Source organism: Citrus clementina, unplaced genomic scaffold (assembly GCF_000493195.1).
Source record: "Citrus clementina cultivar Clemenules unplaced genomic scaffold, Citrus_clementina_v1.0 scaffold_4, whole genome shotgun sequence".
NCBI classification, from domain to species: Eukaryota; Viridiplantae; Streptophyta; class Magnoliopsida; order Sapindales; family Rutaceae; genus Citrus; species Citrus x clementina.
The window spans coordinates 2,656,730-2,683,244 of NW_006262274.1; the positions used below are offsets into that span (position 1 = coordinate 2,656,730).

Genomic DNA, 26,515 nt, shown 5'->3' on the forward strand with positions numbered 1-26,515 from the left:
GATTATTTCTTGTGGCACCGAGATCTATAATGATCGCTTTTTGCAACGTATCAGATCTCCTGGATTACATAAGTCCTGGTCAAGATTCTAAAAGAAGCGAAGCACATAGGAAACAACGACGTGCAAAGGTAGTACATACTTAGTGCCTGTTTGGTATGACTTATCTAATGGTCATAAATTTTTATTTAATCCTATAAGCTCTTATCAAAAATTTTGTTGTTGTTTAATTGTTTTTTTAGTAGAGCTCTTGAAAATGAAATAAGCTATTTTGCCTCTACTACCAAAACCTCAAATTTTGTGCTTTTGAGAGTAGAGGTTAAAAAGTTTTTTTTTAATATTAAAATATTTAAAATATTCTCTACTTATTTGACAATCTTATTTTATTCTTTTCAAAACATAACTTTAAAAAATTTGCTTATTAAAGTAATTTTATAATTTTTAATAAAAGCCCTTATTGACAACCAAACAACACAAATTTTTTGGGTAAAAACTTTACTTATAAAATCTTTACTAGCAAAACTCTACTCAAATAAGATCTATTTGAAAAGCTATGTGAAATGAAGCATTAAGCATGCTGCTGTTCTCTGTTCCTTTTTCCTTGTGATGTCATCTGAATGGATTCTTAAACTAATTGTAGTTAGGATTTGGTATTTTAGGGTACACTCTGCTGGCTGCATATAGTTTTGGATTTGCTGATTACACGAATAAACTTGTTGTCCATGCAAAATGCAACTAACTATTGCAGGATAATAGTTCTACTTTTCTGAGTGAACTCTGAAGGCACCAATTATAAACATCCATTTCTGGCATAGAATCACACTTATCTAACATGCTTATACAGATCGCAGACATGATTGAAACTTTAGAAGGTTCTGATCTATTGATGGCCATAGATTGGGCCAGCTGATAGTTAGTAGCCAATGATGGAGGGTTGCTTGGTCAAGCAGCTAGTTCTTTAGAAATTCAGTGATGATGAGCAGAACGAGTGATAGTTTTTGTTTTCCCCTGTAACCTTGAACAGAGTGAGAAGAAACCATTAATTTGAAGTGCAATGGATGGATATGACAGATCTATCATTTTGGCTAGGAGATGGAGTTCTTCCATTCTACTCTTATTTAATGGTTGTTATTATTGATTCTAGAAAAACATTTTTCGATTTGGCAGTTGGAGTTTTTCCCTTTTTTTTTCCCCCATCTTGTAGGCCTTAGAGAACCAAATAATACTACACATTAGATAGACAGGATTATTGTGTGCTAATTTGAAGTATTACATGGTTGACAATTTAAGACACTAATAAAGTATTTCGCTTTGATTATTTTTTTTGAAAATTCCATGATTCAAAAGGCCGAAGAATTTCATTAGTTTAACATAATATATATTAGCATAATTTCTCACTGAGTGTTTTTTTCAACATTTCAGGCATGTGCATATCAAATTCCCATTTATGTTCCACTGAATTCTGCCTCATGTTATGTCCGGATTTGTTGTAATAAATTTTGCTACTGTAAAATTACAAGATGATTGTAACTTAAAATGAAATATTTCTATGTGCTCAATTTTTGACATTTTATATGCATACAAGTTAAAAAGCTTTTGTTTATTTTTGTTTATTTATTTTTTTCAGGTAATGCAGATTAGGGAAAAGATTCATGCCCCATGATGGATTGAAAAAAAGTATGACTATAGTGGAAAGCAAGACTGAGGAAGTAATGGAAGACAGTGTTCAACCTGAAGAGCCAGAAGAGAATGATAATATTACTAGATATGGACCGGCAATTTCAGGTGAGTTTGTCTATGAAACAAATTCAGATGAGGGGTGGCAAGAAGCCAATCCAAAAGGTAGGTCAGGAAATGCTGCTGTTCGGAAGCTCAGCCGGAGGCGACCTTTTCTTACAAAGCTAAATGTCAATGGTTGTGAACATTCAAATCTTAGAGAAAAGGGCAATAGACGGGAAATTTTATCTCCAGCACGGGAAAAAGCTTCAAGGACCACCACCACTGAGTTAACAGGCATGAAGGATTCAATTAAACTGCAGGCAAAAGCTTCCGTCTCCAAAGTTTATGCAAGTCCACCAAACCTTACTGCCATGGCTTCCAAGTCGCTGTCTTACAAAGAAGTAGCTGTGGCACCACCAGGTACGGTTCTAAAGCCATTACCAGAGAAACCTGATGAAGAAATTGAATAAAAAACTGAAACGCAGATGTGCAGTAATCCTCCTGAGACATCAAAGGCGGAGTTGAATAACCATTTCTCTCCAGTTGAAGATGTGCCAGTTGATGGTCGTTCTCAAGAAACTCATGGAAGTGTAACTCAATCTGAAACTACTGCTGCAGATACCGAGGAAGTTCCTTCTTCTTCTAATGAGGAAAAGCCCATGGAAACAAATGGGAGTAAGCTTTCTGCTGCAGCTGAACCATTCAACCCAGGAGCTGTCTCCATGACTCATCTGCTGAACTCTGTAGCAGATATTTATGATGCGCGAACTAGTCAAGGTATGCTTGCTGAACCTGCTGTACCTTCGGCTGATGCTAGAGTTCCTTGTGGGCCAAGGTCGCCTCTCTATTATAGAAATAATTATTCTTACATGATGAAACATGGATTTCCAAAATACCACTCTTCCATTATGGAAAGAAACCTGTTGGGGCCTTCAAGAATCATGAACCCGCATGCACCTGAGTTTGTGCCAATGAGAGGTTGGCAAATAAATCCTGGATATGCAGATTCAAATGTTTCAAATGAGTCGAACTCTTCAAATGACACAAGTGAGGCAGAAGATGATAAACTTGACAAAATGTCCAGTATCCAAGGCGAAGATAATACCTCAAGAAAGAGCAGTACAGAGGCCGAGAAGTCAGAGCTGGCAAGACAGATACTACTTAGCTTCATTGTAAAGTCAAATTGAGAATTTGAACAAACACAAACATGGATACATAGCTGTTTGGAGAAAAGCCAACGGATACATAATACAGCACGATAAGTTATACACGGGCGAACCGTATGTGCTAGTAAGCACAAACATATTTGAAAAGCCAATAATAGCATGTGTCAATACATCTATCAACGAAATAGAACCACAGTTTGCGCCAGTACGAGTGTTGATGCTGAAATCTGCTCGTCCTTAGACCGACCAGATTCTTTCACCAACGTTTACGTTATTGACTGTTGCTCGAACCACTCAGGCTGGAATCACCTTCTTTTCCCTCGCTAGACCTGCGTTCACCAAAAACGGATCAGAGACGCCGGTGGTTTTGCCGGCGTAAACCCTCCGATGCCTAAGTTAGCACAAGGTGTTTACGGGAAAACAATGTAATATGATTTCAGGAAATTTGTAAGGAAATGGCCTGGTTGCAATTTGGCAGCGTTTCCCCTCTGGTTGCAATTTGGCAGCGTTTCCCCTCTCTCCCTTTTTCTCTTTTATAGCCGCCCTTTGTCCCACGTTTTCCGTTTGCCCCTGATTCCTCCTTTTTCGGGTGGTGGTAGCCCCTCATGGGACTCTAACTGTTAGATTGTGGGCAAACGTGGATCTCGCGTGTCCTTCAACCGTTCTGGGAGAAACGCAACTACCGCGGTTTTGTGGGATCGTGTTCCCGCTTTCCTGGGGATGAGTATTGGCTCGGCATATATTTCTGGTCGGTATGTTTCCCTGGTTGTTCTCTCCTCTGATCGGCTCATGCTTGCCCACATGCTCTGCTCGTATATAAGAGATGAAGCAATCCGTTCTGGGATGGAACTAGTTGCATGGCCGACCTGGTGTTCTTCATGCACTCAACACCAGTCCCCCAGTTTCTGGTCTGGCGAGTGAAATGAGTTAAGAGTAGAAACTGATGGTCAAATCACACCAGCCCAGGGAGCTTCTCATCTGACCCTCTTTTTACTGAGACGGGCCTGACCTGATGTATTATTTTTCTACTGAGGAGGCCCCGATCTGAGCATGGGCCTAAGTGACCTGTACATAGCATATCTGGGCTTACATCTAACCTGGCCCCTTGTAACGGTTGGTGACGCGGCATCTCCAGACTCTTCGTATTTGAAATTTGAAACGACGGGCTATCCATCCTCGATATATGGGGGGGGGAGTTGGCATATCCCATCACTTAAATGCTTCCCTTTTCCCCTTTTCGTTTTAAATCCCTAAACTGGGGTCTTCATCATTTTGTTATTCGTTTCTCCGCCGTCAACCAAATTCTCTCTGTACTTTGCTCACACTTCCAGCGTCCGGAGTATCCATTCGCCGGGTGTTTTCTGTGTCACGGCGGCGCTATCAGTGTCAGTCTATTCCAGGTATAGTCCTTTTAACTTCTCCTCTGGTTGTTTGTTGATTGGGTTCTGTGTTGCCTTCTTTGTGTCCATATACTCGAGTTTTCTCTGTTTCCTTTCTGGGATTCCGGTATGTCAAATCGGAAGAGGAAGTTGATTGTTGATGAGGGTGATGAAGAGTCAGGGGACTCAGGCTTCGATGTGCCAATACCCACTGATAACTTAGGACCCTCCAGTAGTGTAGGTCATTCCCATGGCAGGAGTACCCTTGAATACCCACGCCCTTTGGTTATCTCTCCTTCCCCCGAATTAGAGCTTGTAGGGAATAGAGGTGGACCTGCGTCGGGCTCTGGTGAGAATCACAGTTCTGGTGGGGTTGGGTTCCCTGAAGGAGTAGGTGATGGTGAGGGAAGCAGCTCCGGACCGAGCCGACCTGCTCAGAAAAGGCACCTAAGTCATAGGGTGGAGGCTGATTCCTACCCTATTGATTTCCTGGCTTGCGCCACTACCCCCACCGATTTATTTAAACTTAGGAATCTCTACAACATCCCCAACGAGATTCTTCTTGTAGTTCCTGGAAAAGGGGATGTCCCCAGTCGGCCTCCGAAAGGGTATGTGACGATGCACTTGGAGAGTTTCAAACTAGGAGCTCGGCTGCCCCTCCAACCTTATTTTGCTAAGATACTGAGCGGTATGCACCTGGCCCCAGGTCAGCTACACCCAAATGGGTGGAGGGTTCTCTCGGCAATGTTTGTGTTGTGGGAGAGGTGCGGGTTGGAGGAGCCTTCCCTTGTTGAAGTGAAACATCTGTATCAGCTGCGGAGTAGCCCGAAGGAGGCGGGCTGGTACTACTTTATGTCCAGTTCTGCAAAGAGGAAACCGATCACTGGGTTTCCATCTTCTTGCAAAAATTGGAAGAACAAATTCTTCTTTGCTGGAGGGAAATGGTGCCCAGCAGTTCGGTCGCTTGGTGGGGATCTTTATCTTCCCACCCATTTTGTCACCCCAGGTCGCTCATTTTTGCCTATATTCTTAATTAAATTGCTACTTATTGGGTTCTTTAACCTTTTGTGCTATTTCAGAGTCGTGGGGTCTGATCGGGGGGCTTGAAGATCGACCCTTGCTTCAGGTGGAAACTGCTCTGGTGAACGCTTCTACCTGCCAAGACCTCCTGTCTCCAACAAACCTGGTCGGTTCGGGCCTAGTGGATTTAGCCGCTGGAATGGATAACAAGATCCTCAGCGCGATGAGCAGGAAGCGTGGTCGGGCTCCGAGCAGCTCTAGCAACCCTCCTCCTCCTCCGAAGAAACCTAGCGTTGGTCCTTCTAAGGCGTCTATTCCTGCTCTGCCTCCTCCTCCACCTCGTAAGAGTGGTGGGGATAAAACCTCCGACAAGGGCCCTGAGGTCAGCTTGCAGTCTGGGGACCGATCTTCTCCTCTCCCGTCTCGGGATCAAGGTGATTACCTGAGTCCATATCAGAAAGACTATAAAAGATCGGTTGGGCCCAAGATGGTGAAGGACATCGAGAGCATGAGCCTCTCCGAGTTGGCTGCTTCTGTTCAGAGAGTTTCCTTCAGGCTGACCACAATGGTCTCGTGCTACAAGACCGGGTCCGCGCGTCATGAGAAGAAGCTTCAAGCCGACAATCAGGAGTTGAAGAAGAAGGCTGACTCTGCTGATCGCTCCAAGGAGAAGCTGGCTGAGCTGAACAAGCTGAATATGGAGCTAGAGGAGAAAGTTGCAGTTGCTGAGTCCACTTCCTCCCAGCTTGAGGGCGAGTTGGGTGACCTGAGATCTGATCTTCAGGCTACTCAAGTTGAAAGGGATACTCTGAGGGCCACCCTTGAGGAGGAAATTAAATCCTTGGGTGAGCAGCTGGCTGAGGAGAAAGGCAAATCCGCTGATGTGGACGACCGGCTGGATGCCGAGTATGATTCTGGGGTTGCCTTCTCCTATAAGTGTATCATGTCTGTGCTTAAGGATGAATATCCCGAGCTGGACATGAGCAAGCTGGAGGCCGGAGTGCAGCGGTATATGGCGGGGGTCGACCAAGCAGATAAGGAGCAAGGTGAGCAGGAACAGGTGGATGCTCCTTCGGATGGGGTGCAGGAGGGAGAAGCTGGGCTGCGTGTCTTTGAAGTGGGACAGGGGTCCGTGCCCCCTCCTCCCGAGATTACTGACCTCCCACCTCCCGGGACAACAGATCCTTCACCTGCTGAAGCCGCTGTCCCTCCTAATCCTTAGGTCTATTTTTGTATAGACTTTAGATTTTCATTAGTTTTGTAACCAACTGAACATTAATAAATTTTTAGATGTTCTTTATTGGCTCCCTTGTTTAATGTCTACTCATAGACTGCTTCTGCAAAATAATTGCACGACTTATCTGATCTTGCCTGCTGGTTTCTTAGTGGACCGAGTAGGTGTAGGTATTTACTTGCCTTAGTAAACTTCTCGTAGAATTAGCTGCTGGTCTTTCGTTGACCGAGCAGAAACAGGCACTTTGTTGCCTTAGTGGAATTTTCGAAGCTTTAGCTGCTGGTCTTCGTTGACCGAGCAGAAGTAGGCACTCGCTTGCCTTAGTAAAATTAGCTGCTGGTCTTCACTGACCGAACAGAAATAGGCACTCGCTGGCCTTAGTAAAATTAGCTGCTGGTCTTCACTGACCGAATAGAAGTAGGCACTCGCTGGCCTTAGTAAAATTAGCTGCTGGTCTTCACTGACCGAACAGAAATAGGCACTCGCTGGCCTTAGGAAAATTAGCTGCTGGTCTTCGCTGACCGAACAGAAATAGGCACTCGCTGGCCTTAGGAAAATTAGCTGCTGGTCTTCGCTGACCGAACAGAAATAGGCACTCGCTGGCCTTAGGAAAATTAGCTGCTGGTCTTCACTGACCGAACAGAAATAGGCACTCGCTGGCCTTAGGAAAATTAGCTGCTGGTCTTCACTGACCGAACAGAAATAGGCACTCGCTGGCCTTAGTAAAATTCTTGTTGAGCTTGTTAGCAAAGGGATTTCGTGCTGAATTCATCTTTATTTCAAATTTGAGTGTATTACAAAACTACTGAATATTTACATGCGCATCAAGCCGTCATGCGGTTAACAGAAATAACTTATCAAAATGGGAATTCAGTAGAGGACTCTGCTTACTGGAAATATTTCTTCAAGTGTTCGGCGTTCCACGACCTTTTCACGTCTCGTCCATCCTGGTACGCTAACTTATAAGCTCCCGGTCCAGTGGCTCGTATCACCCTGTACGGACCTTCCCACTTTGGGCCAAGAGCGCCATGGTTAGGATTTCTGGTGTTCTGGTTCACCCTCCTAAGTACCCAATCTCCTGCTCGGAACTGCCTTACGCGTACGTTCTTGTTGTAATAACGCATGACCCTTTGCTGGCACTGGGCCACTTTCTGTGCTGCTCCTTCCCTTCTCTCCTCCAGCAGGTCCAGACTTAAGCAAATCTGCTCGTCATTTTGCTCCTCAATGAAATATTCCGTCCGATGTGTTCCCACTCCAATCTCTGCTGGGATTACCGCCTCATGACCAAAGGCTAAAGCGAACGGTGTTTCTCCTATGGCGGTTTTGTGAGTTGTCCTGTAGGCCCACAGTACTCCTGCTAGCTCGTCGACCCAAGCTCCCTTCTTCTCTCCCAATCTAGTCTTTAGGAGCTTCTTTATCACCTTGTTGGCCGCTTCCACTTGTCCGTTTGCCTGGGGGTGTGCGGGGGTGCAAAACTTCAGGTCCACCCCCAGGTTTCGGCAAAATTCCCTGAAGTTGCCGTTGTCAAATTGCCTCCCATTGTCTGTGATGATGGCGTAGGGGATCCCATATCTGCAGATGATATTTTTCCAAATGAAATCTGTTGTCTTCCTCTCTGTGATTTGGCTGAGGACTCCTACTTCCACCCATTTGGTGAAGTAATCTATTGCCACAATTGCATATGTCGCCGCTCCTCGTCCCTTAGGCAATGGACCAATCAAATCGATTCCCCATTGGGCGAAAGGCCATGGGGATGTCATCGCCGTCAGCTTTTCCGGGGGTTGTGCAGGAACCTCGGAGAAGCTTTGGCATGTTTTACAATTCTTTGCCATCCTTTTGGCGTCCTGGTGTATGGTTGGCCAGAAGTATCCTTGCCGGAGTGCCTTGAAGGCTAAAGTTCTTGCTCCCGAGTGATTGCCGCATATTCCCTCATGAATCTCTCTCAGCACATAATCCGCCTCCTCATCATCCAAACATCTCAAAAGGGGCAAGGTGAACCCTCGGCGGTACAGCACTCCATCCAGTAGCGTATACCTTGCTGCTCGGCATTTTAATTTCCTTGCTTGCCTTTTGTCCTCTGGTAAAACTCCATCGCGGACATATGCCCGAATCGGGTCCATCCAGGACTCTCCAATACTTACTCTCATCACCTCTGCTTCTTCCTCAATACTTGGTGAGGTCCTTACCTCTAATGGAACCGATTTCGGTAATTTTGGGTCTGCAATGGCTGCCATCCTAGCCAGCATATCTGCTCGGAAATTTTCATTCCGGGATATCTGCTTTACCTCCACTGCTTGGAAAAGCCTAACCATCTGCTTCGCCTTCTTCAAATAAAGGCCCATCTTTTCTCCCCTCGCTTGAAACTGATCATTGAGCTGATTACACACCAATTGGGAATCTGCTCGAATTTCAACTCTTTCTGCTCTGAGAGCGTGTGCAAGTCCGAGCCCGGTGATAAAGGCTTCATACTCAGCTTGGTTGTTTGTGAGTTGAAATTCGAACTTCACCGCATATGTTATCTCGGTTCCCTCTGGGCTCCGTATTACCACTCCTGCTCCGGACCCTTGCTCACTACATGACCCGTCAACCATTACCAGCCATGTCCCCTTTGAATCCTCTTGCTCCTCCGGTTGTTCCTCTTGGACCTCTTCCCCCGGCTCAACACAATCCACCATAAAATCTACCAGGGCTTGGGCCTTGGTTGCTCCTCGGGGCCTATAGGACAGGTCAAATTCGCTCAGCTCCACGGACCATTTTACTAACCGACCAGACGCATCTGGTTTTTGGAGTACTTGCCGAAGTGGCTGGTCGGTCATTACAACGATCTGGTGGGCTTGGAAGTATGGTCGGAGTTTACGTGCTGCTGTTATCAGAGCCAACGCCCACTTCTCCATTGGTGGATATCGGGTTTCTGCGTCCACCAGGGCCTTGCTCGTGTAGTATACCGGGTGTTGCTTCCCTTCTTCCTCCCTCACTAAGACCGAGCTGGTAGCCCGCTTGGAGATTGCTAAGTACAAAAGCAGCTGGTCACCCTCTCTCGGAGTTGATAGTAACGGGGCGCGGGCTAGGTATTCCTTCAACTGTCCAAATGCCTCCTCGCATTCTGGTGTCCATTCCATCTTCTTTCCTTTCTTTATGATTTGGAAGAAAGGGTGGCACTTATCAGTGGCTCGTGAAATGAATCGGTTCAATGCTGCCAGCTTCCCCGTAAGGCTCTGCACCTCCTTAACTGTTCGTGGAGACCTCATTTCTATCACCGCCCGTATCTTCTCCAGGTTGGCCTCAATACCTCGATGGCTCACCAGGTATCCCAAGAATTTGCCCGAGCTGACCCCAAATGCACATTTCTCCGGGTTCAGCTTCATTTTGTACCTCCTCAGCAATTCGAAAGTCTCTTCCAAGTGCTTCACATGATCCCTTGGTTCTCTTGACTTGGTGATCATATCGTCCACATATACTTCCATAGTGCGACCGATCAATGGTTTGAAGACCTTGTTCACCAACCTTTGATAGGTAGCTCCTGCATTTTTCAGGCCAAAGGGCATCACCCTGTAACAAAATAAACCCATGTTAGTTATAAAGGTGGTGCTTTCCTCATCTTGCTCGTTCATGGGTATCTGGTTGTATCCGGAGAAGGCATCCATGAAACTGAGCAGACTATGACCCGCGGTTGAGTCCACCAGCTGATCTATTTTCGGCAGGGGGAAGCTGTCCTTCGGGCATGCCTTATTGAGGTCCGTGAAGTCTACACACATTCTCCACTTCCCATTGACCTTCTTTACCAGTACCACATTGGAAATCCACTCCGGGTACTTAGCTTCCCTTATAAATCCTGCTTTCAGTAGCTTTTCCACCTCGGCATTTATGGCCTCGTACCTTTCGTGGTTGAAGCACCTCCTTTTCTGCCTCACCGGCTTTGCCCCTCTTTTGACCGCCAGCTTGTGACAAGCTATCCCGCGGTCAATACCTGGCATATCCTCATGAGACCAGGCAAATATGTCCGCATGGGACTGTAGACACTTCACCAGCTCGCCTTTTATTGCTTCGCCTAATTCTGATCCGACCTTAACCACTTTGCTAGGGTCGCTCCTGCTTACAACAACTTCCTTCAGCTTCTCAACAGGTTCCTGGCGGCCATTTTTTGAATCCCCTCGATTATCCAGAGAGGTCACCTGCAGCGTTTCCTTGGCCGCTGTAGCATAACAGCTCCTGGCCATTCTCTGGTCGCCCTTCACTACACCCACAACTCCATTTATTCGGTACTTCAGCGCCAGATAATGCGTGGATATTACGCATTGGCTTATCCTCATGAATGGTCTCCCCAATATCATCTGATAAGGACTTCTTTCCTCTACCACTACAAAGTCCAGCATCATCGTTCTTTCAAATGGCTTTGTCCCCACAGTAATCGGGAGTTCAATGACCCCCATGGGAGTTAACCGTCCCCCTCCAAATCCCTTCAAGGATGTATTCGTTCGCTCCAGCTTTAAGTCTGAAATCCCCATATCATCTAAGGCCGACTTAAACAGAATGTCTACTGAGCTGCCCGTATCTACCAGTATTCGCCGTAATTCTGTACTGGCCACCAACGCTTTAATTACCAGTGCATCCTCGTGAGGGTACAAAATGCCCTCTTCGTCATTCTCTGTCCACATAATAGGAACTTGCCGTACTTTTGCCCTCTTGGCTGCTGGCAAATTGAAAAGCACTTCTTTGCTAGTCAGGGCGTATCTTCCATAGTTCTTCCGCGCCCTGTTCGAATCTCCGGCCAATGTTGGCCCTCCTGCTATCACACGGACGGTCGACTGCTCACGTTCTAAACTCCTCTCAACTCCTTCATCCCGTGTGTACTGTGATTCCGTGGCAGGGGATATTCCATCTACATACTCGTCCAAGTATCGGTTCCTCACTAAATCCTCCACCTGAGTCTTCAGGTCACGGCATTGGTTGATAGTGTGACCGTGAGTGTCGTGGAACTTGCAGAATCTGCTCTTATCCCGTCGGTGAGTTGGTTTTGTTATTGGGGCCAGGGGGTATAGCAGGCCTCGTCCCTCAATCCTCTCATACAATTCCTCCATGGAGATCTTTAGTGGAGTGTGTTGTCTATATGTCAAGCTCTGGTCTACCAGCTGAACGGCTCGGCTATCATGAACGTCATCTCGGGCTGGCATAGTTGCTAACTGATCTGGTCGTCTGGCCCTGGGATTGGTTGCGTGTGATGCTCTGGGAGTGTTATGATAGGGGTCGGCAGCTATCTGCCGGAATTCTCGCTGCCGATCTGGGAATGGGAGACGTGGAGGCTGAGCCCGATTGTGCTGGAACTGTTGTGATCTTGTAGCTATGGGGTAAGGGCGGGATCTAGCTGATGTTCCGCCCCTTTCTGAGGGTTCCCCAGCTCGCTTTCCCGACCTGCTCCCATTGGGAGTTCTCCTTTCCTTTCGTCTTAGCTCCTCCAGCTGTTCACTCTTTATCTTTGCCGATTTTTCTTCCTCTATTTCGATATCTCTCTTTGCCTGCTCATATCCTGCTGAATAATTCTGCACCAGGGGGCTTCTCAGGTTATACCATAGCCGGCCTATCCTCACACCCTCCTTTAAACCCTTCAACGCCTGCGGGTGATTGAAAGCTCACAAATCAAGTACGGCTCGGTGGTATCGCTTTATAAAATCTCGTAGGGACTCGTGCTCCTCCTGTCTCATCCCCATCAATTCCATCATGTCATCCTCTGGGGCCACTGCCCCCCGAAACTGCTCGGCCAACTCCTGGCATATCTGCTCATACCCCTTTATTCCTCCTCGGGGCAGCTTGCGGTACCATTCTCGGGCTCGTCCCTCTAGGGTCAACGGGAGCACCCTACATCTCTGAGCTGGTGTCAGCCCCTGCACACCCGTCATGTCGTTGAAACGCTCAATGTGTACCAACGGGTCACTTCGCCCGGAGTATTTGAGGTCGGGGAAGCGGAAATCCTTTGGGATTATGGTACTCATGATCTCCGTTGACAACGGAGATTCTTCATCTAGCATTATCCTCCAGCTCGGGGGCTTTCTCTTGCCCTGCATCTCCTCTATCACCTGCGCCAATCTGCGCACCTCCCCCTCCAATTCTACAGCACGATCAGGATCACGTGCAGCTATCTGGTCTCGCTCCTGCTCGGCGTTCTGGAATCGCTGTCTGAGCTCTCCTTCATCAACACTGGCCCCTCGGCCATTTATTTCCAGTGTCCGTCCGGGGCGAGGTTGGTCTCTCCCTTCATCAACGTGTTCCCCTGGGACCCGACCAGTACTTCGGTGGGGATGCACCCCGTTAGGTTGGTCTCCGTACGGGGGGATTTCCCCGACTCTACGCCCCCGGAGGCTGGGTTCTGCTCCAACTCCATCTCTTCCCACGGGGGTTTCGCAATCTCTTCTCCGCTCGTCCCTCAGCTCAAACAATACGGCCGCAAGAGTCTCCATTTGTTTCTCCATCCGCTCCAGTCTATCTTGCGTCATCCTCTCTCGGGCTTCATTTGCAATTTCCCGAAGAGTGATTGTCTCCCCAGCTTCGTTATCCTCCCTCAGAGCGTCCTTCCTCGTCACATCCATGTTTAACCGTTCGCTGTTTCTCCGGTACTTCCTAATTCGGTGGTAGCTTTTTATCCAGCTCCCCACAGACGGCGCCAAAATGTTGATGCTGAAATCTGCTCGTCCTTAGACCGACCAGATTCTTTCACCAACGTTTACGTTATTGACTGTTGCTCGAACCACTCAGGCTGGAATCACCTTCTTTTCCCTCGCTAGACCTGCGTTCACCAAAAACGGATCAGAGACGCCGGTGGTTTTGCCGGCGTAAACCCTCCGATGCCTAAGTTAGCACAAGGTGTTTACGGGAAAACAGTGTAATATGATTTCAGGAAATTTGTAAGGAAATGGCCTGGTTGCAATTTGGCAGCGTTTCCCCTCTCTCCCTTTTTCTCTTTTATAGCCGCCCTTTGTCCCACGTTTTCCGTTTGCCCCTGATTCCTCCTTTTTCGGGTGGTGGTAGCCCCTCATGGGACTCTAACTGTTAGATTGTGGGCAAACGTGGATCTCGCGTGTCCTTCAACCGTTCTGGGAGAAACGCAACTACCGCGGTTTTGTGGGATCGTGTTCCCGCTTTCCTGGGGATGAGTATTGGCTCGGCATATATTTCTGGTCGGTATGTTTCCCTGGTTGTTCTCTCCTCTGATCGGCTCATGCTTGCCCACATGCTCTGCTCGTATATAAGAGATGAAGCAATCCGTTCTGGGATGGAACTAGTTGCATGGCCGACCTGGTGTTCTTCATGCACTCAACAATCAGCAATGGATTAAACTTATTGTTTTGTGCAATTCAATTTTTAGGCTCGACAGAGATATAAAGATAGCTTAGTTGATTTTGGGGAAAGAGAGCAACATGAAGGAAATTTTCCAGATAATTTCATAAATTCAAGACAAAATATCATTTATACTCCAAGATCCAACAATGTTGCTGTACACAAAACAATTAATTATGTGGCATGATTATTGAAACAAACTTCAGGTTTTTATTTTTTAATCTTTCCGTAAGTTGTACTATGTGTAAAGGATTCTGAAGATCCTCCAAGACACATATCCTTCCTCAGTAATCCAGTAATTAATTTGGAAGATTTGCCTGCACAACAAAGTCAATGGTCTCAGCACTTTGTGAAGAAAAGACAGCCTACCTTACCTTACAATTCTAGAAGATTTTAGTTTCCTTAGTTAACTTGATTATTTCCTATTTATGTTCATTGCAGAATCATAAATTGCACTATAAATTGCAGGCACTATAGCCTTGTAAATTGTACTGCTCCTTTAATAATAATAAAGAATCGGTTGCTCTCTATTTCATTATTTTAGTTGGTATCAGAGCAGAAATGGCCGCAGACGTCAGCCAGCAACAATGCCTCAACAAACACAACCAACCCACTCAATCCAAACAATGCAACCTTGACCTTTACCACCCCTACCAAACTTGACAACAACAGTTATCTCCTATGGAGATCTCAAGTACTCCCTAGTGCGCGTGCCAATGACCTTGAAGGATTCCTTATTAGAAATAAACCCTGTCCAAATCACACCTTGGTCGAGACAGATGATGAAGAAAACATCATCACCAAAGATAATCTTGAATTCTCAGCTTGGTGGAGAAAAGATCAATTGTTGCTCAGTTGGCTACTCTCAACAATCACCAAAGAATCTTAACATCCGTTTTGAACTGTGAAACCTCTAAAAATTTATGGAAATCACTTGAAAGAATTTTTTGCTCGCAATCATGAGCAAAAGCCTTGCAACTTCACATCTAGTTCCATAACAACAAAAAAACAAGACAAGACCATTGTAGAATATTTCAATAAGATGAAAACCATTGGCGATAATCTCAGGTCTGCAGGAGGTTCCCTCATTGATGAAGAATCGATGACTCAAATCCTTGCGGGAGTAGGCAATGATTATGATGCTATTGTCGTTAATTTAATTGCTAGGATTAAAACCTTGACCCTGCAGGAAGTATTCTCTATGCTGCTGACACATGAGAGTAGATTTGACCAACTCCTGGTGGCAAGCAACATCACTGGCCCTAATAATCCGTCAGCCAATTCTGCTCAGAACAACAACAAAAGAAACCAACAAAATATTGGAAGAAACTTCAACAACAACTGGGCCAACCAAATCAGAGGTCGCTATCGAGGGGCAAGAGGCAGAGGTAGAAACAACGATGGCAAAGGCTACAACAATAGTGATAAAGGAAATCCCCAAACTCTCCTGCCAAGTATATGTCAAGAATGGTCATGATGTTGCTGTGTGTTATCACAAGTTTGACAAAGAATATGTGCCCTCACATACCAATAATTAGGGAAGAAATTATGGACACCACCAGAACCAGCCATCGAATCAGGGATCTGGGGCATATGTGATTGAACCTGAAACTATTGGAGATGCTGCCTGGTACCTGGATAGTGGCGCCACCAACCATATCACAAATGACATAAAACAACCTCACCCAGAAGTCAGAATATCGAGGTAATGAAAGATTAGCCGTAGGTAGTAGACAAACCCTCACCATTACACATATTTGCTAAATCAATATGTCTACTATATCTAATCAGCAGCATGTTAAATTGAAAATGTTTTGCTAGTATCTCATATCACCAAGAACCTGATTAGCATTTCCAAACTACTTGACAATAATGACATTACTGTTGAATTCACTAAATTTTGCTGTCTCATTTAGGACAAGAGGACGGGGAATATTCTGCTGCAAGGAATGCCTAAGGGAGGTTTATATCAACTATAAAATCCACCAAAATCAGTCAGACATCCTCAGTCTAGAGTCACCATTAATAATTTGTGGCTCAAACCAGGGTTTATGTTATCAATTTCCAGTTTAGAATCGAGAGTCCATAAAAGCTTAGAGAATAAAAATTACAATACAGTAGCCTTGCAGAGGACAAAAAATTCATTAGATCTACTTCACAGAAGACTTGGTCATAATATTGAAAAAGTCCTCAAAATAATACTATCAAATTGTAATATTTATTCTCATATTAATAAAAGTTCAGCTACTCTTCCATCATTTTTTCAAGCACGTCAGTATGGAAAATCTCATAGATTTCATTTTCGCACCACTGAAACTAAAACAACAAAACCACTTGAAGTTATTCACACTGATTTATGGGGAGCTTCACCAGTACCCTCCAAACATGGCCATAGATATTATGTCTCCTTTGTGGATGATTGGTCTAGATATACTTGGATTTACCCTCTGGTCTCCAAATCAGACACCTTTAAACATTCATCTTTTTTAAAGAAATGATAAAAAAGAAATTAGAAAGAAAAATAAAGGCCCTACAATCTGATATAGGAGGGGAATTTAAGATACTTGCAAATTTTTTTAAAACAAAATGGAATAGAAATATGATACTCTTGCCCCTATACCCATAATCAAAATGACATTGTGGAAAGAACACACAGACATCTCATTGAGACTGGCCTCACTCTGATAACACAAAGCAGCATGCCGATAAATTTTTAGTGGGAAGCATTCTTTTCAGCTAGTCACCTTATTAACAGAATGCCAACTTCTACTCTTAACAACATCTCATCCTTTGAAAAGTTATTTCAAACCAAGCTAGATTATAGCTTTTTAAAGACTTTTAGATGTGCTTGCTATCCTTACCTTAGACCTTATAACCATCACAAGTTTGATTTCCATACTTTCATAGGTTACAGTCCTCAACATAAAGGATATATGTGTCCACACCCATCAGGCAAAGTCTATTTAGCCAGTCATATGAAGTTTAATGAAATTGTCTTTCCCTTCAGCTCTCACTCACAATTCAAAGTCCCAAATGTATCTTTAAGTCCACAAGTGTCACCACTAACAAGCACACATTTGGCAGCAAGTAGTTGATATAAACTTTTCCTCGGACACGACTACAGCAACTTTCCAACCTCTGGCCACCTTAATCAACCTGCAGAACACACTCTATCTGTACCTTTCTCTTCCTTACCAAACCCTCAAATTACTGCCCAACCACAGGATGCACCACCTACAAATAACTTTCAACCAACAGAGGATCAAACAAATTCCCAACACACGGATCCCTTTTTAGCACCACAGCCGAGACACCATATGACCACAAAATCCAAAAATGGCATTTTCAAACCTAAGTTATACCATACCAACGCCACCACCCTATCCACTAATATTCCTTATTACACCAAAGCTAATTTAGTAAACTCTTATTGGAAACCGGCAATGGAAACCGAATATCAGGGTCTCATTAACAATTACACATGGACTCTAGTGCCCTCCCAACCCACCTCAAACTTATTGGTAACAAATGGATATTTAAGGTTAAACAACATCCAAATGGTTCCATTTCCAGGCTTAAAGCAAGACTTGTAGTAAAGGACTTCCATCAGGCTCCTGGCATAGATTATTCTCAGTCTTTCAGCCCCGTCGTCAAACCTGCAACCATTCGAATCATCCTTAGTTTAGCTAGTCATTTCAATTGGTGCCTCCGACAAGTCGATGTCAATATAACATTCTTGAATGGGGACCTCAAAGAAGATGTTTTCATGGCACGACCAGAGGGCTTTGTGGATCCATCCAAACCTGATCATGTCTGCAAATTATGGAAGGCACTATATAGCTTAAAACAAGTCGCTCGAGCTTAATTCAAGAAACTTAAATCAACTCTAGCTCAATGGGGCTTTAACAGCTCCAAATTTGATTCATCTTTGTTTTTTCGAAATGACCCAGCTGGCATTGTTCTTATCCTTTTGTTTATGTGGACGACATTATTCTTACTGGCCATAATCGACAGCTCCTTGGGACCTTGTTTCTACTCTGCACAAACAATTCTCTCTTAAAAATCTTGGTGACTTGCACTACTTCTTGGGAATATAAGTCACTAGGACAGCATCTACCTTACACTTAAGTCAGACCAAATATCTACAAGACTTACTGCGCAGGGTTAATATGGATAACTAAAAATAATGTTTCACTTCATTCAGCACATATTACAAACTCACTAAGCATAAAGGCGAGGTCTTTCCTGATGCTACTCTTTATCGGAGTATAGTTGGTACATTACAATATGCCACCTCAACACAGCTTGAATTGGCCATTGATGTCAACAAACTAAATCAATTTATAGCCACACCTCGTTGTCGTCATTATTAAGCTTGTAAGCGAATCATTCAATATCTTCGAGGCACTCTCAACCATGGTCTATTATTCCAACAATCTTAAGATAAATTGGACCTTATGGCTTACAATGATGCATATTAAGGCTGTGACTTGGATGATAGGAGATCCGTTGGGGATATGATGTCTATCTTGGAGGTAATCTAGTATCTTGGAGCTCTAGGAAGCAGCATGTTGTTGCTCGATCTAATCCCGAATCTAAATACCGGCACTTGCCCATCATAATGCTGAAATTTCTTGGCTCACTTCTCTCCTCCGAGAATTAAATGTCCCCTTATATCACCCTCCGATGCTCTGGTGCAACAACAACAGTGCTACCTCTCTTACAGAAAACCAGAGTTCCATTCTCGCACTAAGGACATTGAGATTGATGTTCACTACATCTGTGACAAAGTAAGTAATGGTCAGCTTGAAATTCGGTATGTCCTGAGTTCAGATCACGTTGCTGATATACTTACCAAACCCCTCTCAATCGACAAATTTAATTTCCCTCGTTGTAAGCTCCAAGTTCTTTCCAAAACCTATCGCATGAGGGGGAATGTAAAAGATTTTGAAGATCCTCCAAGATACAAATCCTACCTCAGTAATTCAGAAATTAATTGGGAAGATTTTCCAGCACAACAAAGCCAATGGTCTCAGCAGTTTGTAAAGGAAAGACAACCTGCTTTACCTTGCAATTGTAGAAGATTTTAGTTTCCTTAGTTAACTTAATTGTTTCCTGTTTATATTCATTGCAAAATCATAAATTGCACTATAATTGCAGGTACTACAGCCTTGTAAATTGTACTACTCCTTTAATAATAATAAAGAATCATTTCCTCTCTATTTCGTTATTTTAGTCTATAATCCTTCTATCTAAAAAGTTCAATACGTTGTGTACTGAAAGAGCAATGCTGTATATTCCAAAAAATCTCTCAAAAATTTATCTGAGGTGATGTAAACAACTATTTACTCTACCTCCGCCATTAACAAGTCACTAAATTAGTCATATAAATAAGTACAATTCAATTACTTATTTTATAATTCTCATTTTAAAACTATTCATATAATTAAAATGGTAAAAATAATTTGTTTCTTTATATTTCGGCTTACTCTAATGAAATTCAATAATCCACAACGAATTATCAAACTTTTGGAATTAATTTAGCTAAAAAACTCAGGAATTTAGGATGTGTTTGTGAGTGAGGTGCTGTAACTTTTAAGCTGTAGCTGTTGTGGAGTAAAAGTCATAGTTGTAAAGTAAAAACCTTAGCTTTTAAGTTGTTGAGCTACCAAAGTCCAATTACAAGGTGTAACCAAACACCTTAACAGCTCGGCTTTGACAGTTTAGTTATCTCACATTACTCCTAAACTTACATTTAAAGTAACAGAATAGCTGAAACTAAAACATATTCAATTCTTAATAGCTGAAGCTGAAACGTATTTAATGCTCAGACATAAAAACAAACAATCATGTAGAATTGTGACTCCAATTAAATTTCTAATCCACTGTCACAAAGCAATGCTAACATGTTTTATCTTTTTCTAACTAACATTTTATCATTGGCAGAGACAAACTTAATTAGTGATATCTCTCATGAATGCCTCGGAAATCAGTACACACAGTACATAATCACTAAACCTTGCCATTAATTTCTGCTCTTTCTTCTAATATACCTGCTTTAACAACATTACATACCAATATATAAAAATGTAAATATACGGAATTAAACCATGACACGGACGCATCTGCAGATTGACCTTGCCAAACATATATAGCCACTCCAACCCTCCAAGTAATACGTAAGTGAATAGAGAATATGAGAATTGGGGAGGAAGAGGCGGGAATAAGAAAACAATGTGGTCCCTCGATTTATCTTAATTTATCTCATTAGCTCTAGGTTTAATTAATATAATTTAAATGGTGGCAATCATTGAGTGGAATATATATTTCTTCCACAAATTAGTTCGTAGATAAATATATTCCTCCAAATTCATTTTAATAGAATAAATCTAGGTTAGTCTCAATAGATCTCGATTATAAATATATCAAAAGGATTCTAATGGTAATGTCTTATTATTCAAAAAAAATTCATCCTCGATCAATCTTATATAATTAATCCTAATTTACCCTTACAATCGATTTATCCTTATCCATACACCCCATCATCTAAAATCAATTAAAGAAACAACTATCAAATATAATTATTAAATTAATTCTTGTTTTTCTTAAGATTTGAACTCAAGTGCCTAATCTAAGAAAGCTATTTGATGACCACTCGGACATGCTCATCAAAATCTTATTTTAAAAAAGACTTTTCAATCATAGAAACCAGAATGTAAGCGGAAAAAAAAACATGAATCCTTAAGAAATTTTGAATTTAAACCTTTCAAAATTCCATGAAGATTGACAAGTAAAAAAAAATAAGAGAATAAAAACTTAAAAGTTACTGCTTTATATATAATTAGCTACTAGCGTTTCAAATTATTTTCATCCGTAAGTATAAAAGTTTATATTATCATAAAATAGCAAGATAACTATTTAAGAAGTGTAATAGAGTTTATAAATTTAAAGTTACCTTAAAAGTTATTTATGTGACTGTACTTAAAATTTATTTATCATTTTTAGAAATTTTCTATAACAGAAAAATAAAAACAATTATATAAAAAAAACTGGTAGGACTGATTACATAAATTTGATTAATTGAAGGACCAAAATGTCATTGGAAAATATTTCTGGTAAGTGCAGAGATTGAGGTACATCAATCAAAGTTCATTATAGCCCGAAACCTGGGTATCAATGAGGCTGGAGCATCAAAGTACACGAAATGGCGAGCCCAATAAAAAAGGAAGGGAAAGAAGCCACATGGAGACGTTGGGCTAGGGCCTAGGAGTTAGGGGATGCTAGATGCGAAGGTTTGGGATCTCGAAGACAACGAAGGACAATATTGTCATTTCCAGATGCGAAGGCTCGTACGTCTTCTTCATTTCTTGGCCACGATATTCCATTCTCTAAAGATACATGCAAGCAAGAAGGGAAAAGTTTTTGGAGCAATACTGCTCCTGTAACATCCAGTAAATAATCTCTCTAATTAAAAGAAATAAAATTATAAAAATTGGGACATATGTCTTAATTTTATTGTTCCAAAATACAGAAGCTCCACTCAGGCCATAGCGGGCCACTGAGAAGTAAGAGTGTGAGGCTTCTCCCCGAAGCAACACGAACATGGCACGAATCATCCGATGAACGCGTTATGGTCTACAATTTTCTTTTAAAGAAAAAAAAACATATATACATATATATATATATATATATATATAAACATATATATATGTATGTGTGTATGTATATATCAGTCCGTAGCTCACTCCCACAGCACACATATAGTCACTTAGTTTGCTCTATACAAACGGTTTTCTTTTTCTACATTTTGCGTATAAATTTTCATTTCCATTTATTTTATTATGGCCGGAAAAGCTGGAGTTGCTATCGGAATTGATCTGGGGACGACGTACTCCTGCGTTGCTGTTTGGCAGCATGACAAGGGGGAGATCATACCCAATGATCAGGGCAACAGGACTACTCCGTCCTACGTGGCGTAGCTCAACTTTGACGATAGTGACATATCTTAATTACTATTGAACCGGATCTTAATTTGAACAGGTCAAACTTTACCAAGCAGGGCAGTCCATGAAAGCCACAGGCCTGATCATGAGCTCCATCTGAAAAATTACAAAACACTTTTCGAATGTAACGGCTGCAGAACCAAAGGGTTTGGGTTAATGTACAGATGTGAGCTTTGCAACTTTAATCTTCACACAGACTGCATGTTCACTACAAGCCACAAGCACCATGACCACTTCAAAGACTCCACTTTCCAATTCTTCACTCAACTTCCAAAGTACAGCGGCTCCAGAGATGGCTATAAATACTGTGAGGCCTGCGTGAAACCCACACCAGGATTTGTGTATCACTGCGAAAAGAATGGGTGTGATTTGCATCCATGTTGTTTCAATCTTCCAATCAAGTTACAAATTCTTGATGCTGAACTCGAGCTTTCGGATAAGGAGTTATCGGGAAAGTGCCTTTGGTGCAACAAGAAAAGGCTCAAAGGAAGTGTAACAGGAAATTCAGGGTGGTCTTATGTGTCCGCTTGCAAGACATACAATTGCCATGCATATTGCAGCACTCATATGTTGCTAGAGAAATGGGAAAAAGCAGATTCTGGTAATGATTGTTTGGTTCCCAAGAATGTTCAGCAGCCTATCTGTGAAGATAGCTCATTATGCAGAAGTAAAGAAGAAGAATCAGCATGGTGTTAAGCCTTGTATCAAGAATGTCAAGTTACCAGCTGTCATTAGTGCCACGTCAAAAGATCCAAGTCAGCAGCAGTTAACAGCCTAACTAACTTCACAATGCACACTCTGTATTTGGTTATGTGTTAGCAGAGTTAGATTTCGTTTTAATAATTAGTTAGTGAGCAATCAGTTAGAGTATGAAAAACATGTATAAATAGCTACATATTCCAGATTGTTATTATGTACAAAATAACAGTTCATTAATGAAATAAGAAATTTTCCTCTATTTTCTCCGTTGCCAAACAGCAACACTTTATCAATTTTACAATTTCTTCACTATTAAAAAACAGTTGAAAACAAAGAAATGGACCAAAGGCAACAAGAAGCTCCAGATGGCAAAGAAGTTGTTTGAAACACTCGTTAGTATCTTCATCGGCGATCACATAATCATCACTCTTGTTTCTCTCATCGTCACTGTCTTGGTTGGCTGATATATAATTGCATCGCTAGCTGCTGTTATTTATATTAAAAATTAAATGAACTAAATGGTTTGCTTTATTTTTTTTTAATACATGAACTCAGTGAAAGGTGTGCGCTTTTTCAATTTTATTTTTGATAGTTGGATACCTAAATTTGTGCAAACTTATTTTCATGTGTTCCTTTAAAAGTAACTAATGAAATTATTTACTGGCTAGAAAACTTTGTTTCTTCACTTCTAGCTGTTTTCTTGTTACCTTTTTATTTTTCACTATAGATAATTTGCACAATACCACAAAGACAGAAGACTTCAAAGCAACATAACGACGTAAGTTAATGTTGATCAAGAAGACTTTTCAAAGCATGTAGTTGCCTAGTCGGGGAAAAGGAAAACGGAAGGAAAAAGCATTAAAAGGGAAAAACAAAAAAAAAAAGATCGAGCGCACGCATGCATGTGCGGTCCTCTCTCTAATTCTTGTGGGAGACCCCGCATGTTAAGTAAGCTTTATTCCCTCATTTCAGGAAATGACATGAACTTATAGACAAATAACGCTAGTTGGCATTCTCCATTAATCATCAACCTAGAGGCTACTTTTTAATTTACTTAGTGATAAGATCTCAAATATTACTTCTTTGTTCATACATACATATATATATCTTCAAATGATTAATATGGATTACTTAATACATTCAGCAGAAATCATCTCATATATCCACATTGTACATTTGATTTTTTGGTAAGTATCGTGTACGATTTTAGTGTCACTTGGTCCTACAACACCTTCTTGTAAGATTCCTTCTTTGCGCGCCCATCCTGGATAAATGTCCTTTTAATCCTTATAATTTAGTTTAAGTGTCCATTCAGTTCTTACATTTTAAAAAATATCTCAAAACATCCTTACTCTTGAATTATATTATATTTTTTCCCTTATTTTTTCTTTAGTTTTACAATAATACCTTTACTGCAATATTCTTGATATTAATTAATTTACTTATTGTAAAAGTTAATTATTTATTAGTAAACTAATCAATAAATATCAATTTTAAAAGAAGTAGTATTTCGAGTGCCCTTGCAATAATCTTGCTAATTATTATTTATAAATAAATCAATACCAGACATCTTCAAGCAATTTTTAATACCCTTACAACAATCTTACTAATTATTAAGTTATAAACAAATTAATTTACAAAATTAATCCTAAAAGAAAAATAATAACAAAAAAGTTTATACTAACTTTTATTTTACTTTTAAGGCAATTTCATAAGTTAATATTTTTTTCTTTTCATTAATATCTCCAAGAGCATTGTCGTAAGGATATTATGTAAAAACAAAGAAGAAGTAAGGGTTATGATGTATAATAATGAATAATAAGGGTGTAATGAAGCATTTTTTTAAAATATAGAGACTAAAACTAAATAACCACTTAACTCCAAATATAAACACTAAACAAGTATTGAAAAATGTTCTGGACTAGTTAATGCGGTTATATGTTCATTCCAGTTCATTAAGCAATCTAGAGAACAAGGGTACCACTTCTATGCACCAACAAAAGAGAGGCCATGGTACTGGTGGACGATAAGAAAAGAGGATTATGGTTGATGATTTAATATTACTTATTATTGCGTTGCGTGGGATTTATTTGTCTAATTACGTAGTGATATGATGGTGCAGGTTGCCGGGTGGGACGTAGACATGTGCACGTAGCGTGTTATTTTATGTTTTGTATAGTCGTATCCATGCAGTAATGATATAAAGAATTTCGAAGGATTTTAGGGGGGAAAAAAAATTTGTATTTAATATAGTAAAATGTGATTGCGAAGATGAATTTTGAGGGACATGCGATGCGCCCCACCCCAGTGCCACGCATTCAATATCGGCCCTACAATACAGCTTCCGAGCCACGACAACTTCCATTGCAAGTTCTCTAGTCTTTTGCTTGCCAATACTTTACAATTTAGAATCAAATCGGAAGCTTCTATTTCATATAACCTTGTATGTTTTCCAAACAACAATCAAATAACACTTTTACCTGATTGTCAGCAACTTAGCATGGTAAAAGTTATTTTTCTATTAAGTGAAATATTAAATCTTTTTTATTTTTTATTTTACAATTATTAGTTAAAAAATTAAATTACATTTTCTACTTATTTTTATTAACAATCAAATAATTAATACTTAATTAATAACAAAAAATTATGTAGATACTTCGATTATTGATTCGCTATTACAAATTAATATTTGATAATTCGGTTGAATTATATAGATATTAAATACTAAGCAAACTCTATTAAAATTAATTTTTGAGTAGTTTAGGGTCATAACATTTATCTATTATTTAATTTAATTTTACTGAATACAAAATAGTATTATAAAATCGGAAACCTAATTTGATAAGTCTTTGTCTTGTAATTAATATATTCAAATTAACAAATCCTAAACTTTTAAATTGAATTTTATATAAAGAATGACTTATTATTTGAAATCAGTGCCCTTTTTGTTATTATTATTTTTTAGGCTTTCTTATTATTATAGACACACAAAAAAGTGATAAAAATAGTCAATAATGTGCATTAACGAGTTATGGTAAAATAGTTCACAACTTACCAAGAAGCATGTTGTTGAATACAAATGACAACGAACAAAAGAAAATTGTGATATATTCTTATTAATAATGTACCTTTCAGAATGTTGTTGAAGAAGAAACTTCTAAGAACGTACTTAGTTTGCATATTGTTATTTGCTCTATGGAATTCACCACAATCATCACTCTTGTTTCTCCCATTATCACAGTCTTGGTTGGCTGATATATAATTGTATCGCTAGCTGCGGTTATATATATATATTACACTTATTTTCATGTGTTTCTTTAAAAGTAATTATTTTTGTTTCTTCACTTCTAGCCGTTTCTTGTTACCTTTTTATTATTTACTATAGATAATTTGCACAATCCCACAAAGACAGAGGACTTTAAAGCAACATAACCAAGAAGACTTTTCAAGCATGTAATTATCTAGTTCGGGAAAAGGAAAACGGAAGGAAAAAGCATGAAAAGGGAAAAACAAAAAGGAAAAGATCAAGCGCATGCATCTATGTGTGGTTTTCTCTCTCTCATTATGTGAGAGACTACTTGGGTGGTGTTTGGTTTTAAAAAAGGGGAGAAGAAAAAAGTAGAGGCGTGGAAAGATGATGAGAGGAGCAGAGTGTAAAATTAATTTTTATTGTTTTATTTTACATTAAATTTGAAAGAAAAAAAATTACATATTTTTTATTTAGACAAATATGCCCACTATCTTTAATGTTAATATTGTTAATAAATAAAAATAATTAAACTATGAATTAATTTAATCTATAAATAGAGATTTCTTTTTTTTAAATTACAGCATCAAGTCATGGACAGCAGCTACGTTGACCGACGCTCACCACCGTTGACCGGTGCCGTTGACTGCAGTTGACTGTCATTTTTTTATCGCGTTAAATACATAATAATGATAAGAAATTGATGATTTACTCATTGAAAA

The 26,515-nt window shown here is 40.9% G+C and overlaps 2 protein-coding genes and 1 non-coding gene across 4 annotated transcripts; all 3 read left to right on the forward strand.

The window, feature by feature from the left end:
• The first annotated feature begins 4,390 nt into the window (after window positions 1-4,390).
• On the forward strand, window positions 4,391-6,503 carry LOC112098913. The gene is made up of 2 exons (XM_024185598.1): window positions 4,391-5,228; window positions 5,341-6,503. Exons 1-2 carry the CDS (start codon window positions 4,391-4,393, stop codon window positions 6,501-6,503), a joined length of 2,001 nt encoding a protein of 666 aa, XP_024041366.1.
• An 8,422-nt stretch (window positions 6,504-14,925) lies between these two features.
• Window positions 14,926-15,064, forward strand: LOC112099390. Its single transcript, XR_002906194.1, has one exon. It is a non-coding gene; the product is annotated as a small nucleolar RNA Z247 (small nucleolar RNA).
• Window positions 15,065-22,000: 6,936 nt separating this feature from the next.
• LOC18044505 lies at window positions 22,001-23,029 on the forward strand. 2 transcript variants are annotated; one of them, XM_024185944.1, is made up of 2 exons: window positions 22,001-22,488; window positions 22,860-23,029. In XM_024185944.1, exons 1-2 carry the CDS (start codon window positions 22,004-22,006, stop codon window positions 23,008-23,010), a joined length of 636 nt encoding a protein of 211 aa, XP_024041712.1. In that variant the 5' UTR covers window positions 22,001-22,003; the 3' UTR covers window positions 23,011-23,029. The 2 variants fall into 2 exon arrangements, with proteins under 2 accessions (XP_024041712.1, XP_024041713.1); XM_024185945.1 differs by having other exon boundaries at window positions 22,001-22,484; window positions 22,856-23,029.
• The last annotated feature ends 3,486 nt before the right edge of the window (window positions 23,030-26,515 follow it).